Source organism: Perissodus microlepis, chromosome 1, assembly GCF_051167445.1.
Source record: "Perissodus microlepis isolate ML-2025 ecotype Zambia chromosome 1, ASM5116744v1, whole genome shotgun sequence".
Classification (NCBI taxonomy): domain Eukaryota; kingdom Metazoa; phylum Chordata; class Actinopteri; order Cichliformes; family Cichlidae; genus Perissodus; species Perissodus microlepis.
Genome location: NC_140461.1, coordinates 21,686,177 through 21,702,740, shown reverse-complemented (window position 1 = coordinate 21,702,740; position 16,564 = coordinate 21,686,177). Strand labels below are relative to the sequence as shown.

At 39.4% G+C, this 16,564-nt stretch overlaps 1 protein-coding gene across 11 annotated transcripts in view; it reads right to left on the bottom strand.

The window, feature by feature from the left end:
* tjp1a (tight junction protein 1a) overlaps positions 1-16,564 on the bottom strand; it is a 103,680-nt gene that overhangs the window by 73,093 nt on the left and 14,023 nt on the right. For all 11 annotated transcript variants that reach the window (XM_084935182.1, XM_084935218.1, XM_084935226.1 and 8 more), the window contains exon 2: positions 8,013-8,226. In XM_084935182.1, coding sequence (XP_084791308.1) covers positions 8,013-8,226 — 214 coding nt within the window. The remainder of the gene's footprint in view (positions 1-8,012; positions 8,227-16,564) is intronic.

Sequence of the window (16,564 nt, the reverse complement as noted above, 5' to 3'; positions counted from 1 at the left end):
AGAAGCTAAACATAATATAATATTTCCTCTTTACATAAACAAACAAACAAAAAAAACTGTCCGCTGACATTGTGTAAACCTACATGCATTATCACCCTAACCTCCCACCCAGGGCACAGTAATTGTGTTACCATGGAAACAGCGGAGCTGCTGAGACTCCATCCCATCTAATTAGACGCGGCTGCTGCTGCTGCTGCTGCTGTGGACATGTGGATGAATGTTGAAGTCATACATTAACCCGATCTTCTCTTTTCATAATCCGACACGTTTCATGCAGGACCCGTTGTTTACTTCCAGCGGACACATCACCAACCCAAACATTTAAAAAAACAAAAAACAAACAAACAATGGGGAATCCGTCGTGCCATTTGGCTTAATTTTACCCGGGGCTTCAAGGTGTTGCTTTTAAGAATAATAAATTATTCAGAAGACAACATTTCAGCGCTACTAAAACAGCCCAGAGACTCAAACAAGGATGGATGTGAAAGCAAGATCTAAAGTTACACGAAAACACCAGAGCTACCGAAGGTCACTGAGGAAACGCTGCCACTCACTGAGGCTGTTAAATAACAAGCAAGTGAATAAGACAAAATTAAAGCTTACCTATCACAAGCACCACGAGTAGTTTGCTGTCCAAAAACATCTCACATGGATGCCACTGTGATGTCAGCCAGTCAGACCTGATCAATAAAATTAATTCTTCTGAGCCATTAAGTAGCACAGTACAGTGCTCGCTGATGTTATTTATTTAATATTGACAGTTGCCCAGGTGAAGGTGGGCAAACATTTGTATTAATATGCTGTAAACAAAGACCATCAAGGCGAGAACAACAGGTCCTCTTTAACTAACTATAGCACATCTAATCAATACTGTGAGGCAGAGCGGTGATGGGGTTGTGCTTGAGGTCGCGTGAGAAAAACAACACCAGTACAGCTACACGTTAAGTCAGACATCCCGTCAGTCTCATCGCCTTTAATTTTCCCCTCCTTTCTTACCTCATTCTATCTACTCATCCCCTACTTTCTGTTCTCCTCCATCTTCTTCTGCCCCCATTAGAGAAACGCTGACCTGCAGACTCCCTAATGCGACCAATCAATATTGCACGGAGGACAGCAGACTGCCAGACGTACCAACACGAACGCTATCTTCAACGAATGAGGCCGGGAATTCCTTTAGCTACATCACCACTGATGTCCCATCCAACTGACCCTGCAAACTGAGAGAGATTGATTAAACCAGTTTAATGCGAATGGTTCCAAATGACCCTGTGTTAAATATAAAGCTTTCTCACTTTCATGCTGTGGCTGGCATAGATCATAGCTTCATCTATCTATAGAGCCATCATTGATCCTGCACGCCCTTCCTGCCTGACATTACTAATGCACAGCGGCCGCAGCACGAGCTAACACGAGAGGCAAAAAGCATGTCATTATGCAGAGGGCTTTTGGTCTTTACAAAGCTAATGAATCACTGGAATCAAAACGAAAGCCATAGGGAGCATGAAAGCTACAGCCTATAGATGTGCTGCTGCTTAATGCAAATAATGAGGAGTGATAATGCTTCACTGAATGTCCCATTTGCCAATCAAGATCTCTTTATTCAAGTAAAAGGAGCACAAGCAAGAATCCTGGTAAGTAACAAAAGAAAAAGTATTAATCGTACAGCATTATTTGTCTTATCAGTTTTATTTATATACTTCAATATAATCAGTGTTGAGAAGGTTCCTTTTAAAGTGTATTCCACTACAGATTACAGAATACAAAATGGTCCAAAATGTAATTTGTAATGTATTCCGTTAAGTTACTCAATGTGAGTAACATATTCTGAATACTTTGGATTACTTGATATATTGTCATGCTTTTTACAACTACATGAGTGTACTGATCTGTTACTATTACTAAAGGCTATTTGTCACCAAGCTAACATTGTTAGCTGGTGTTAGCTGAGGTTGGTTCGTAGACCGCAGACTGTTAGACTTGATGGATAGCATTAACAACCTGCTAGCTGCAAATAATCATGTGCAGTTCTGAAAGCAATACCAACTACATTTTTAAATCTTAATCTAAAATGAGTAAGATTAGGGTGGACATCACAACTGCACATGATTTTGTTTGTAGCTAGCAGGTTGTAATGTAGCCTTCATTAATAGTAATAAATCACACAGCAATAGATACTTTAGTGGCACATTACCCAGGTAGCTACCACAAGTGCTGCAACTGGTCCGTTGGGTTATTGTCTCCCAGGAAACACTTCCCTTGTGCTTTTGGAAATCTGTTTTCTTCTATTTCCGTTTTCGTTTTTCCTATTTCCATTGTGTATTGTGTGCTTTTGCAGTGTTTTTCTTAATGTTGGTGTTTTCTTAAGTTGCAGTCCGTTTGGCCTCTCAGGGCCACCGTACATACATGCAATTTGTTGCCCAACAAAATTAAATAAAATTAAATTCCCCATTATGTTTAACTTTCTCATGTTTTGTTTAAATGTAGCTTCTTTCATTTTATTCTTCATGACAAGAAAATAATAATAATGTGCCAAAACACATCTGACTTCATGTTGCCAGTTTTTGGTTTACACTATCATACATTCCATACCTGCTTTTGGATTTATGTGCCAGTGTCAACATGAAATGCGTTTGTGCTTCCACTTGAGGCGGGCAAAGAACGAGTAGAGCTGTGGTCTCTGACAGATGTTGCATGCTGACTTTTGTGGCAGATTTCTCACGATTGCATCACATCTAACGATCTCATTGTGTTGGTGTACGTCATCAGGACTGCTTTTGTGCAGAACAGCAGTAACATTGTACAGCCAAGAAACGGGACAGCTTTAAGAGTTTGACCTGGCAACAGGACACATGCATACATACTCCCTCTCTATTAAGGTGGTGAACTTCAGGTATATCTGTTTCATTTTATGATTTAGTTTTTACATGTATTTTGATGACATGTATTTTTTTCATAGTCCATTGCTGGCTGAGCCATGTAACTTACAAAACCCACCAGCACTTGGCTCCTATTTGTTGTTCATTTCCCACACTGATGATGATGATCCCAGAAGCTTAGCGCTACTGCAGATTTAATAATTTGTTCAGAAATAACCACTGTTGCTGCTGTAATACCATATTCAGTCCATGCACACACACACACACACACACACACACACACACACACACACACACTTTAGGCACAGCATATCGTTCATAACCACAAAGGCTGCAGACTGTTTCAGCGCTGGTGAAATAAACGACTTTATGTGATGTGCAATTTTGTGCCACTGTGCCTTGAAAACAAGGGACAAGGAGAATGAGTTATAAGGTGTCTGCAGAGCCTTCTGTCTGTCCAGGGGAAATATATTCATCTAATAGGTACATGCTGCACCCGCTGCCAAACCACTCACTCAGCCCTCCCTCGGCCATTCATGTCATAACCTTTTATTTATGACTCTATTTTGTAATCTCTCTTTCACACCCGTCTGTCAGTCTGTGTTTGTGGGTTTGCCATCTTTGGTCTGGCCATTATCCCGACAGAAAGCAGGCAAGCCTACCTCATCGCCAACTGCTCATCAAAGGCTATTCACTGTCCACAGGATATGTTCCTGCCAGATATTAACACCGCACTCAAAAAGTCCAGAAGCTACTAGGTGTTGGAAGTACTATTAACTTTACCTTATGAACCTTTTTTTCTTATTTTTTAAAATCTGCAATTCTTGTTTTCTTATTTGGACAGACTAAGTGATAAATAAACGCTACAGTGCAGCAGACGCGGCATTGTGCCCCACAGATTTCACTAAAACACTGTGTACTTTCAGCTCAAGGTCTCTGCATATCAGGTCACACTTCACAGTTTACACCAACACATATGCATACACACATCTATCTAAGCACTGACAACGTTGTAGGGAATCAGTGTTTTCCCCTACTGAAATATACATTGGCAGGTATTTTGCATAAGAAGATAAATAGATGAACTATTGGTCTGCATTGAATAAATAATAACTAAAATCTCAGATGGCTTCACCCAGTTTAACCACAGTTTTTTCAGCTTCTCCTCTCTGTAGTCCTCACTGAGCTGATTTTTTTAATGTGCAAAAATAGCTGCAACTGAAAGAAAGAAAACGCTACATTACGACGTGGATCATTTCTTCCATCTATTATTCATGCTACGAATTTACATTCATGGACGTCATGCGGAGGTCCACAGCAGGGCAAGCGAATGGGAGAAAATGTATTTGTGTAACATGCTCTGATACATGGAGCGAGGAGCAAGTGAGATGAAATGGATAGTCTGCAGTCTGCAGCGTCTATATATTTAATGCAAAATGTAAAGTATTGAGATTTACTTTTATTATGTTTCAGTTAGAAGGTAAGCTTGAAAAAATAAACACAAATAAATAAAGAAAGGAAGGCTTGCTTTAAATCACAGGTTTTCTCAAGGCTGTGTTTGAAGACTATCTTTGCTGATGGATGGTCTTTAAAGACAAGACTGTGAAGCATCGCTTTGACTCTGAGTCTCAGAGCAACTCTGGCTTCCCTACACTGATGCCTAAAATACTTCCTGCAGGAGTCACATCGGCGCATGTTACAAATTGAGCGCTAGCTGACAGATTGGGAAGTGCAGGACTTGTGCCAGAACAAAAGTGAAAAGTTCGTGAAACTGAAGCAACGTTTTTTTCTTTTTCAATTTGATGTGACACAAAATTCTAATCTTTTTTATGTACATTCATGCCAGTGCTGCTAATATTTATACATATTACCTATAGGACAGATAAACAGTTTGTTATGATATGAAAACGTCTATCGTTTCATTTTACGCTATCATTTGTTTCATTGTGTCGCAAAATAAACTGTTTACGGCAATATTTTTTCATGGTTTTGATGGTCACTTTAGAATTCCTTAAAGTTCTCTCTTTCTCTTATATTTAATATAACCACACTACAATTCCTTACTCTACATTAAAATGTTCAGTGTTCAGTGGGTGTTACAGTAAATTTTAACATCCAGGCATCAATGTAAAAGAGGAAGTTTAAAAGAGTTAGAAGTTAGCAGGAAGCAGTGTTGGGTAAGTTACTTTAAAAAAGTAATTAATTACTAATTACTAATTACTTAGTCAAAATTGTATTTAAAATACTTATCTAATTACTGTGTCAGAAAAGTAAGTAAGTAAGTAAAATTTTATTTATGTAGCACCTTTCAAGATAAAAATCACAAACTCCTTCACAGAAGCTAAAACCTAAAAATAAAAATCAACCAAAAGCAAGTTTAAAAAGCTGAGTTTTTAGCTGTTTTTTTTTTTAAACTTAATTACTCGATAAGTAATTTAACTAAATACTTTTTAAAATCCCTATAAACCTTGAGTGGACAAACAATAGAAATTAAACTCTTTAAATAATAAATACATTTTTTTAAAGACGGAGACTCTACAGTACGCAGCGGTAGCATCTCTTCCACAATGTAGCCTGCAATCATTTTTTTAAGCTCACCTTCAGACGCTTTCTGTGCTGCTGAAGTAAAATCACGTTTTGCCTGCTTAGCAGGAGTTGCCGCGGTGTTATCCATGGATGATGAACAAGGATCACTCAGAAGTGTTCGTCTATGCTCTCGTGTCAGGTGCTTCAGTAGATTACTCGTGCTATTAACAACGGCCGATAGTTTTTTCTCCCCAGGACATAGCTTACATATTACCATAATGTTCTTGTCTGCTTGTTTCAGAAAAGTGAAGTGACGTGAATATTTCCATTTCATAAAACAGCCACTCGCTTCAGCCGAGTCCGACATCTTCTGCTTTAGAATACAACTATGCAGCAAACTGGCGCGAAATGACGTACAGCTGTAATACAGCGATGTTAAAGCGGCAGAGTTAACTTCTACGTTTAGAAGATAAATTATTAAAATTAAATAATGATATTCAGCGAGTTTAATTATTTTACAATGTAACGCAAGTACATTGTAAGTAACTGTAATTAAAATACCTAAAAATGAACAGTAATCAGTTACTTTACTTTTTCAGTGGAAAAGTAATTTAATTACACCCAACACTGGCAGGAAGTTAGCTCGCTAGTTTCCGGAAACTAGCGACATCTCAAGTTCTTGCAGAGGGATTTCTACAAAACAAATACGTCACTTTGGACATAAAAGAAAACAGAAAACAAAAAACTAAATGGCAGCAACATTTGTAAGGTTGCTGAAGTTGGGTTTGCTGGTATATAAACAGCTTCTACCCTTGAGACTGGTGGCAGTCTTATTTAAAAAAAATTCTGATTCAAGCAAAGAAAAAGTGCTTTTGTATTTCAGTATTTCACACTAGCAAAAACAACCAATAGAGCAAGCATCACCTTTTCCACCCTAAGCCCTTCTGAAACCAGTCAAAGGGGTTTAATAAAAAGGAAGGACAATGAAAGCACATTACTGTCAATAAAAGAATTAATATATGCCTACTTATATATCTTTTTTCCTTAAATCTTTCAGCCCTATTTTTATCCTTGGCAACAGCACTGCAGTAGTTGCACGGCTCATTTCCCACTCAACCAAAACTCTGCCATGAGTGCTGCACGTTTTTGTTTTCACGTCTAACTTTCATTGACCATCTGCCTCTACAGCTCCAGTGCAACCCACCTCTGGTCTTACTTCAATCACGTCTGCAAGGTAGGAAAAAAAAAATGCTCTGATTTAGACCAGACGGCTCACTGCCAAGTATTATGCAGCAGGGCACTCAAGGTTGCTTTAAAAATCTATGAGATATTTTCGCCTCTGTCTCAAAATTAGAAACTGACAGGAGACCTCATGCCAGCAGTCAATCAAACTGACAAAAGCGGTCGTAAGTGTGTGTTTGTGTGTGTTTGCTGCATCGTTCAGACCGATGCTGTGCTGTGTCATCTCGGAGCATGTTCCTGACTGTCACCTCCACCCTGTGACTTTTTCTCTCAACCTTCAACCCACCTTCACATCAAAAATGGATTAACTTGTGCAAGCTGCAAATGCTGCCTCTCTTGAACGTAATCTTAATGAGTCCCAGTTGTGAAGAACAAAGGCTCCGTGCACAGAGACACCGGGCAACTCTCAATTAAGGCCGGCTGATGCCCTGAACAAGTAAAGCAAGCATGCACATGTGTACACACAAACACACACACACACACACACACTGCAGACTGTCAGCATGGAGAGGAAGGTCGGGTGCAGATGAGGAAACATCAGGCTGCGAACATTTATTGGGGGAGACATCTACAGAGGGTCAAGACACAAAGACAGTAGTAGAGGGAAAAGAAAGACATACAGTAGCACCATGCAGGGAAGGAGATCTTTATCTGTGTGACCACAGCCTTACCCAGCATGCATTAGTAGCAGGTTGGCATTTGTTAACATCATAAACCGCTGGTTGCTTTCCCAAATACCAAACTGCCCACACACACACGCACACACCCTAGCAAACACACACAAGTACACTCGAGTTAACCAGCGGTGAGAGTGGGCCAAACGCCATTCTCAGCTCAATAGACAATCCCAGAGATAGGAAGGGTTTTTAAGTCCAAGCAGCTTACCCAATCATTTATCAGATTAATACTTTTCATGAGAATAAACCAGTCATAGAGAGAGACATATGGAAAGTGTTAAACTGTGCTCATCTGAAAACCACAGAAATATTACATAACCGAAGGTCAGCCTCTGCGTGTGTGTGTGTGTGTGTGTGTATTAATGCTGTGGCTTCAATCTGAATGAAATCATTAGGATACCTCTTGGGCCTTTAGTTTGCATTGAAACTACAGTAAATCATTTCCCTTCAACTTCTCTATTTCTGTTAAAATGGAGTTTGCTTAAAAAGCAAGTTCCTCATCTTATTAACCACTCAAAGCACATTACAAGTCACATTCCCTCATTCGCACTTTTATTCTATACACACAGCACATTTCCTATAAGACTCAAACTCCTAACGTGGTCAGTTGTCGTGGTGTTAGTATCTATCACCAGTTCTCCTCCTATTTCTGTACAAGTTAAGTTAGAGTGAAGCTGTGCATGGGCCTTACATTGGAGTCAAGCAGATCGAGGCTGTCCAGGCTCTTGCTGCGGTGAATGCGGCCTTTGATGCGACGCAGAGAAGGTTTACCTTGGCTCATAGGCAACGAGAGAGTGGATGTGGCAGGCATAGCCATAGCACCAGCGCCACCAGTAGCACCTGTAGGCTCGTCTAAACATCCAGGAGCACCTGAGGGGGATAACTCTCCATCTGCCGGGGTCACCCTGCAACAGAAACACAGAAAGTCAATGAAAAGTCAAGAAATAGTCAGTAAAGAGTCAGTGGGGTTAAGTTTCACACTCATCAAATCAACTCTATTTTTGGAAATGTAGTGTATCTACTCAGCACCAAACTGCATTTAGTTGATAAAAATCCAAAAATCTACAGCAAAAGTTAGTTGAAATCTTTGGAAGATCATTTCTGCCCCTGGTTTTATTTTATGCCACCTGTAAGTCAATATTTCTGGTTATTATCTCAAAATTTCAAGCTAGGTATCTCAGCATTTAGCCTTACTCATTCAAAACTTTGAGAAAATAGCTATAAATTGAGAAAATGAACACACGCATACGTCTCACTTGAATTCACCTGTTACACTCATATTTAACATTTCTGGGGACAAAATCTTCCAAAATCTTGACTGTTTCTCATAATGCATTGCTCGTGGGCTCAAACACTTGATGTAGCTATATCTATTAAAAACAACAGCGCTCACAATGAAGATGATTTCTCCCAAGAGCGAGCCACAAAAAACACACATGCTAGCAGACAGCACTGCTGTATCTGAGGGAAAACATAAAGATGCCTGAAGCATCAAAGTGACATAACTTTCCTCTTGCTGTCTTTACTTTTTAAAGGACATCTTCTCCTGTTGGCTGTAGTGCCATTTAAGCAAGTGTGAATAATTGGGCTGAATGTCAGCGGGTAGCCTGCAGATGGGCACTAGGTAGGCAGCATCCACTTGTCTTCTATTATTAAGCCACAATGAAGACGCTTTGCTTCTTACATGCTTGGCTGCAAAGGTCTTTTAAGGTGAACTGCCTGGAAAAATAAGTCACTGCAATTTTGATTGTTTCCTTAATCACGCCTTAAAATGTTAACAGAATACAATTGTTTAAGTTATTTCAAATTCTTCAAAGGAATAAATACTTTTAAAAAACACCACCTACATACGTGGTTTACAAGGAAAAGGATATAAAGATACAGTCATGGTAGAGAGAAAGAACACTCTGTCAGTTCAAAGGTTTAACATGTTAAGACATCATGAAACAATAATTTGGTCCTTACAAAATTTAAAATTACTTTAAGACAAGCTCAGTGACATATCACATTTCATTACTTATTTAACAAAAACTAAGCCAAAGTGCAGAAGCAGTGTGAGAAAAACTAAGTACCCCTCATGATTCAGTAGCTTTTAAAACCACCTTTAGTGGCAATAGCTTTAGTGTGCAGAGGAGTTGTGGTGTGCAGGTGTGCATTTGCACTTTGCTCTCCTTGCAAACCAAAGCCGTGCTGCCATGGACTTTGAGAGAAGAAGCTCGTCGTTCAGTCTTTTTCTAATTTTAATGTGATGGATTTTAACATTTAACAAGCCAACTGAGGCCTGTAGAGTCTGAGATCTAGCTCTTTGATTTTTTCTGACCTTGGAGTGAATTTGCTGGCACGTCAACTCCTGGAAAGATTGGTGACTGTCTTGAATGTTTTCCATTTGTGAAAAATCATTCTCACTGTAGAATGACAGACTTCAAATTGTTCTCAGAATCCTTCCCAGATTGATTCAGTTTAATCCAAGTTTTATTTATACAAATGGTAAATGGCCTGTATTTGTATAGCGCTTTACTAGTCCCTAAGGACCCCAAAGCGCTTTACACATCCAGTCATCCACACATTCACACACTGGTGATGGCAAGCTACATTGTAGCCACAGCCGCCCTGGGGTGCACTGACAGAGGCGAGGCTGCCGGACACTGGCGCCACCGGGCCCTCTGACCACCACCAGTAGGCAACGGGTGAAGTGTCTTGCCCAAGGACGCAACGACCAAGACTGTCCAAGCCGGGGCTCGAACCGGCAACCTTCTGATTACAATCACACGACCCCCTATTGGCAAGCGTTTTGGCAACAGTGGAAAGTCCCTTTTTACAGGAAGAAACCTCAGGCAGAACCAGGCTCAGGGAGGGGTGGCTGGCTTCACAGCACCAGAGATTAATAATAACTAATGATTAATGATAACTGATGATAACTGAAGATCATTGCTGATATCGTTTCTCTGTGGCTTCGTGTTTACACATGCTTGAATGCTTCAGACCAGCAAACTGACCAATTATCTGCTTTCATAGAGGTGTTCACGAATATATTTCTTAAATACACAATAACACAGTGCATTTAAGTCATTTTAAGATCTAAGCCATCTCGGCTCTGCAGTAGAGGCCTTTTAAAACAAACACTGGGCTATTTGTTGCACTTCAAATCTATCGTAATGACAAGTCATCAATCAAATACTCGTACCAAAGTATTATACTGTCATGTGTTAAAGTTGACAACGCATGACAGTGTCAAGGAAAAAAAAAAAAAAACCTACTGACAGGCTGTCAGTCTTTCTGAGCATGAGGACGGCAGGAACATGATCAGGGGTTTTCGCTGTCTATTGAGCATTTTAATAGCCAGCCTGTTTTTATAGTTACCAAGCAGAAGTAAAAAGAAAAGAAGGTGGCACCACATGCTACACATACTGCGCTCAAAACCATCCAATCCCATCCAAAGGCTCGTTTAAACTAAAGACTGATTTCCTGGTAATAATTTGTATGCCATTCAAACATATAAAAAAACCTAACCACATATATTTAACTAATATTTCTTATTCTTATTTCTTATTTCTTAACCAACGGCAACATGGCTACATAACATACATGACATACATCCGAGAAGCTTCTTCAGTTCTGAACTGAAGAAGCTTCTCGGAGAGGTGAAAACGTCTTCAAGCAACTAAAGAAGTCCAGACGCTTTTCTTTGCAAGCTCCTTTGACTACGATGACCTGGATGACTGAGAACCTTCACAGCCATACATGACAGAGCACTTTATTATATGCCTATACTGTCAATACATCTGGCTGCTCCTTTCTAAAGCTCATTAAGCCTCTTATATGATGGTATTTGTTCCCAGCTAGTCTCCTCACTGTCAACTTTGAAGCAAAAGCCATAGTAGTTTCTGAAAACACACGCTTTGTGGTAATTTTAGCACGATTTATTTGTGGTGTGTTGTGTATCAGAAGGCCTTAATGCATGCACATTAAGCACTTTGCACTTGCATTTAGACCTGAAACTGTCAATAAACGTTGTTTTTGCTTGTTTTTGTCCAGCAAAGGATTTGGATTTCAAGATGAGTCTATTAACAGAAGGCTCAGTTATAGCCTCACATTTAGGGGGTGAAATCTAAGGAACACTTTCAAGTGTAATTAGCTAAATAGAATATATTGTGTTTTTTGTGTTCCCTTTTCTGCAGCTCCAACTCTGTTTTAATATGGAACAGGATAAAAAAAGACAATGCAGATCGATAGCTTCACAGTGTCTGAGCTGAATACTAATGTAAGCCTTGAGACCTCAGTAGACATCATGTCCTGCTATCCTGTTGATCCTTTAAAAATGGATAAAAGGTGACCGAGCTAATAGATTTGATTTGCCTCCAATTCTTTAGCAAATGCGTTAAACAACTTTAAAAACATACTTCTTAACAAGAGTTGAGAATGTAAAATCTTAGTAGCAGTTCTTTGACGTTTCCTTTAGTGCACATAGATGATTGAAGCTAAATGCTAACCAAAGCATGCTAACATACTGACGATGATAATGCTAATGATAATGATGATAATGCTAACATAGTGTTTTGCAGGTGGGGGGGGGGGGAGTTAAATTTGGCTGATCTCTCCTTCAAAGCCATGTCTTTCTGCACCACGGCTACCAGTGTGGCTGCTACTTCCACATCACTCCACAAGGTTTTTATGACCACTTCTGTACCTCTGTGATTACATTATGGCAAATATCTGTGACAAACTAACTCAGCTTTCTTCTCAGTGATCCCAGGTTATTAGAGTAACGACAAAGAGACCAAACAGCAGTTTTTAGTGGAAGAGCTCACATTCTCCAACCCTGCAGGTGGGACATCTGGTCAGGAAAGTGACCAGGAGGAAGCTCATGATTTTTAAAAATAATGTTTTTAATGTCAACAACGTGCTGTAAATTCATCCCAAGGGTCAAACTGTACATTACGTTCTACTGTAATATATTGTAAGAGACTGGATGAATTTGGGTGCATGCCAGCTAGTTTTTTTTTGGATACACCAGCACAATCTTCAATCATCACCAGTCCTATCTGTCGTATTTGTGATTATTTTGACATACTGGAGTAGATCCAGTGTGAGCCGGAGACCCTGGTGCAATTGGTCTGAACTGGACCTTCAGACAGAAATCTAAAAATAGAGATCTAAAAATAGCATCTGTGCTGGAAGTACTTCCCAAGGTGATGACACTAAAGAGGAAACTCACCCAAATTTAAATTGGGTATTAAATCAGGTAGAATTCTTCTTTTTTATAGGCTGTGTTAGAGGGCAGTTTTCTCCATATTCAGTTTCTCAGTTTAACGTCTTATCATGCCAGCATTTGATAATTATCATTAACACAACGTGAACTCGAGGAAAGCCATTTTAATTGGCCTGTATTTGTATAGCGCTTTACTAGTCCCTAAGGACCCCAAAGCGCTTTACACTATACACAATCATCCACCCATTCACACACACATTCACACACTGGTGATGGCAAGCTACAGTGTAGCCACAGCCTCCCTGGGGCGCTGTGGCTACACTGTGGCTACACTGTGGCTACACTGTGGCTACAGTGTTAATTCCCTAATTAACACTGAGGGAATCAAGAAGTACTTGCAAAGTTTCACTGCCCTTCATCTTCAAGGTTTGCCTTTTCTATATGCGACCTGCACCTGATTCATCTTTGTATTTACTAACAGCTAGAACGCACGTACAGAGCTCAGTCTCTGTCACTGTAATCCCAGTGTTACTTTCACAAGGGGATTTCATTTACACACAAAGCTTATGAAGCTCTTTGGTTTTAACAACACACTTCTAAGAATGAGGAGCGCTGATAGGGCCTGTATCTGTGTGCTGGTTTACAACCTGTAGGTCATCCTGCTAATCCTACACTAATAGATGACATCACAGGGTAACAGAAACCGGAACTATGTGGCTCAAGGATTTGAGGTATTAGTGCTTACATGGCACTGCATTTTATGTTCATATGAATATGATGTCTATTTACATAAAATAAAATTGTTTTATTTTTTTGGCAAGATACAATACTGTGCAAAAGTCCTGAGCCATTTCTTTATATTATGCAAAGAAAATGAGAAAAAGGTTAAGTCATTTATTGAAACATGTGCAAATAAACACAGAAATAAAGCACATACGGTAAAAAATGAGTCTTTACAACTCTAATGAGCTTGAAAGTCATCACCTTTGTTCTTCAACACAGCCTAAACTCTCTTAGCCGAGCTTTCTTGTAAATCCTTTAAGTAGTCTTCAGGAATAGTTCTCCAGGCTTCTTGAAGGACATTCAAAGCTCTACTTTCCTAGACTGATTCAATAATATTAAGGTCCAAGCTTTCCCTATCCACGACTGATCGTGTTCCTCTTACCAGATATGCTTTTACTGTAATGGCAGTGTGTTTGGGATCCTTGCCATGCTGACAAATGAAGCTTTTTTTGCGACAGGCTGCTAGTAACAATTTCCCTAAAGATACAATTTAAAATAAGTTCTTTGCTAAGTTGTCTGTTATGTGTAGCCACAACACTGGTTCAACCCTTCAGACAGAGACTCTTTTTATGACTGGATAATTCATTGGTCAGTGTTTAGTGACTAAAAAACAAACACATTTTTGAAAATAGTCAGGTACAGGGACTGGACTGAAAATGAAAGAGCAGCCAGTTTCTAAAGAAAACTTTGAAAGACCTTCTGCAGCTTTACTTTTGAGTCATGTACGAGAGCATACGATTTATGATGTAATAGAGACTGTAAGACTTGTCAGTCCTACATCCCTAATGGACTCATCATTGTTTCATCTAAATCTATTATAGCAGTGCTTTCCAAAATCTGTGAGGAGACTTTATAAAAATGTAATATACCTTGAATAGGGCCTTTTTTTTTTTTTAACAATTGTTTTTATTTTTGCAGTAATTGAACTATAATCAATAGATAACATATATGCTGAAAGTCAGAAAATGTAAGCTTGCTGATTTTCTGCTTAACAAAAACTGTAAAAACAGAGCACAAATATAAAAACTATACAGAATACTAGAAGTAGCAGAAGATGAACAAGTTCACGCTTGCAGCTGAGGCACAACGCTGCTTCCAACAGCAGCTGGTATCCTGTAAATAAATTTCAACAAAACCAGACCACCATAGTTTGCTTTGATGTGCTATTTGATATGATTAATTTAGAGCAAGTACAAAGAAAATATGGGAGGAGACACGAATCCATTTGGGGTTGCATCAGGAAGAGTTTCCAGCGTAAAACATCTGCCAAATAAAAAATGTAAGGGAGGAGCCTACAGGAGCTTTTACAAAAACAACATATGTAGTGATTTAAAATAAAACTACGTGGTAATATTGGGTTTGATGCCAACAACGTGTTTCAGGAAAGTTGGAACAGGAGCAAGAAAAGGCTGGAGTCGCAGTCAAATACTTTTTGAGGTCGAGGAAAGATATAACAGAGAATTCATGAGGACAAGAGAACTGCTCAATGTTTCACTGCACTTACATAACTTTGCAACAGCAGCTGTTGCTGATGTGGGTCTGCTGTGGTCACACTACCATGTTTAGACTTAGACCTTACACATGTCTGCCTGTGCATTCTTAGCAGTTTATTATATGCAAGCTGGATAAATGTAGTAAAAGTGATTAACGTGACTTCCTGAAAAGCCTGGAATTAAAAAAAAAAAAAAACAAGTTACCAGAACAAAGGCAAAGAGAAATGTTTGTATTAAGTAAAGTTGCTCACCCTCCTGCCTGCTTATATTTGATCTTCCCGCTGAAGAAAATCCAGTTTAACTTTTAAACTTTTGCCTTTTTTTAAAGGCTTTCAGCATCTGAGACTAAAGTCACATTAAATAATGATAATCATAATAATTAATTGCTGGCAATAAAGCAGAACTCACAATGAGGACATAACTAATGCAAACTGAATTTTTCTTACAACATTTGACTTTTATTATTTTAATATAGCTCATTATCGTTATGTGGTTCAGACAAGGCAGCAGCTTCATGCAGATGTTACCAAGATTCATACATCACCCGTAGATTCAACAGAAAACACGTCAGCATATTAGCAATGATATGACATAACATGGAAAACAGACTTTTAATTTATATGATGATCACGCATTATTAGTCATGTTGGCTGTGAACGGTCAGGATTGTGCACAGAGAGATTGAGGAAAGATGGAGTGGGTGCCACACTGAAACACAGCATGGGGTTTCATCATTTCTGGCTCACAATATTATTAAAAGATTACGAGAAGCTGGAGAAATCACTGCACACAAGGGGCAAGGCCAAAAACCAATAATGAATGGTCGTGATCTTTGAAAAAAACAAAACAGAAACTCCAGACACAGTTCTCTGCTGGAAATCACTGCATGGGCTTAGAAATACTTCTGAAAACCACTGCCAGTAAACACACTTCATCCGAAAATAGGAATTGAGACTTTGGCATACACAAGAAAACAAGCACATGCACATGAACTACCAGGAAATGCTGCTGCCTTCTCTGGGTAGGAGCTCATTTAGGATTAGGGCTGGGCTATATCATACCGTTCACGGTAATACCGGTGTAATTTTGGGCAACGATAGGAAAATGAAATATCGCGATAGAATATGGGTAAAACGCGCATGCGCAGTGCCTTTGTTTACTTACGCACATGGTGGCGACGCAGAATGAGAAGAGCGAAAGTGGATCGTTAAATGAAACGGATGAACCAGAATTGGTTTGTAAAAATGCTGCAACTTCAGTGGTGTGGAACTGGTTTAGCTTTCGTCCGTCAGATACACAACAAAGCACTATTTTTGGTAGAGCATGCTAGCGGGCCGTCGTTATTACCGTGTTGTTTGGAAAATACGGCGCACTTAAAATCAATCCTTTGATTTTTCTGAAAATCGACAGTGCCCCTTATAATCCCGTGTGCCTTATGTATGAATTCTGGTTGTGTTTACTGACCTCGAAACGATTTTATGTGGTACACGGCGCTCAAAAATCTGTCAAATGTTTTAGTACAACTTTGCTAAGCTACGAACCCGCACCGCTTGATGGATCGTCGGAGCATTACGGCTATATTAGGCAGGCGCCTCGCGGAGTGATACGTACTGTGCTTCAACATAATATTACCGTATTGTGTGTGTGTAACCTCTTTTTAAGTTTTGTGGATATTATACATGGTTATGCTGATGGTTATGTTGGCCAATTTCCACTGTAAATGCCTTTTGGTTAAACTGTCAGCAAGGAATTTGCACT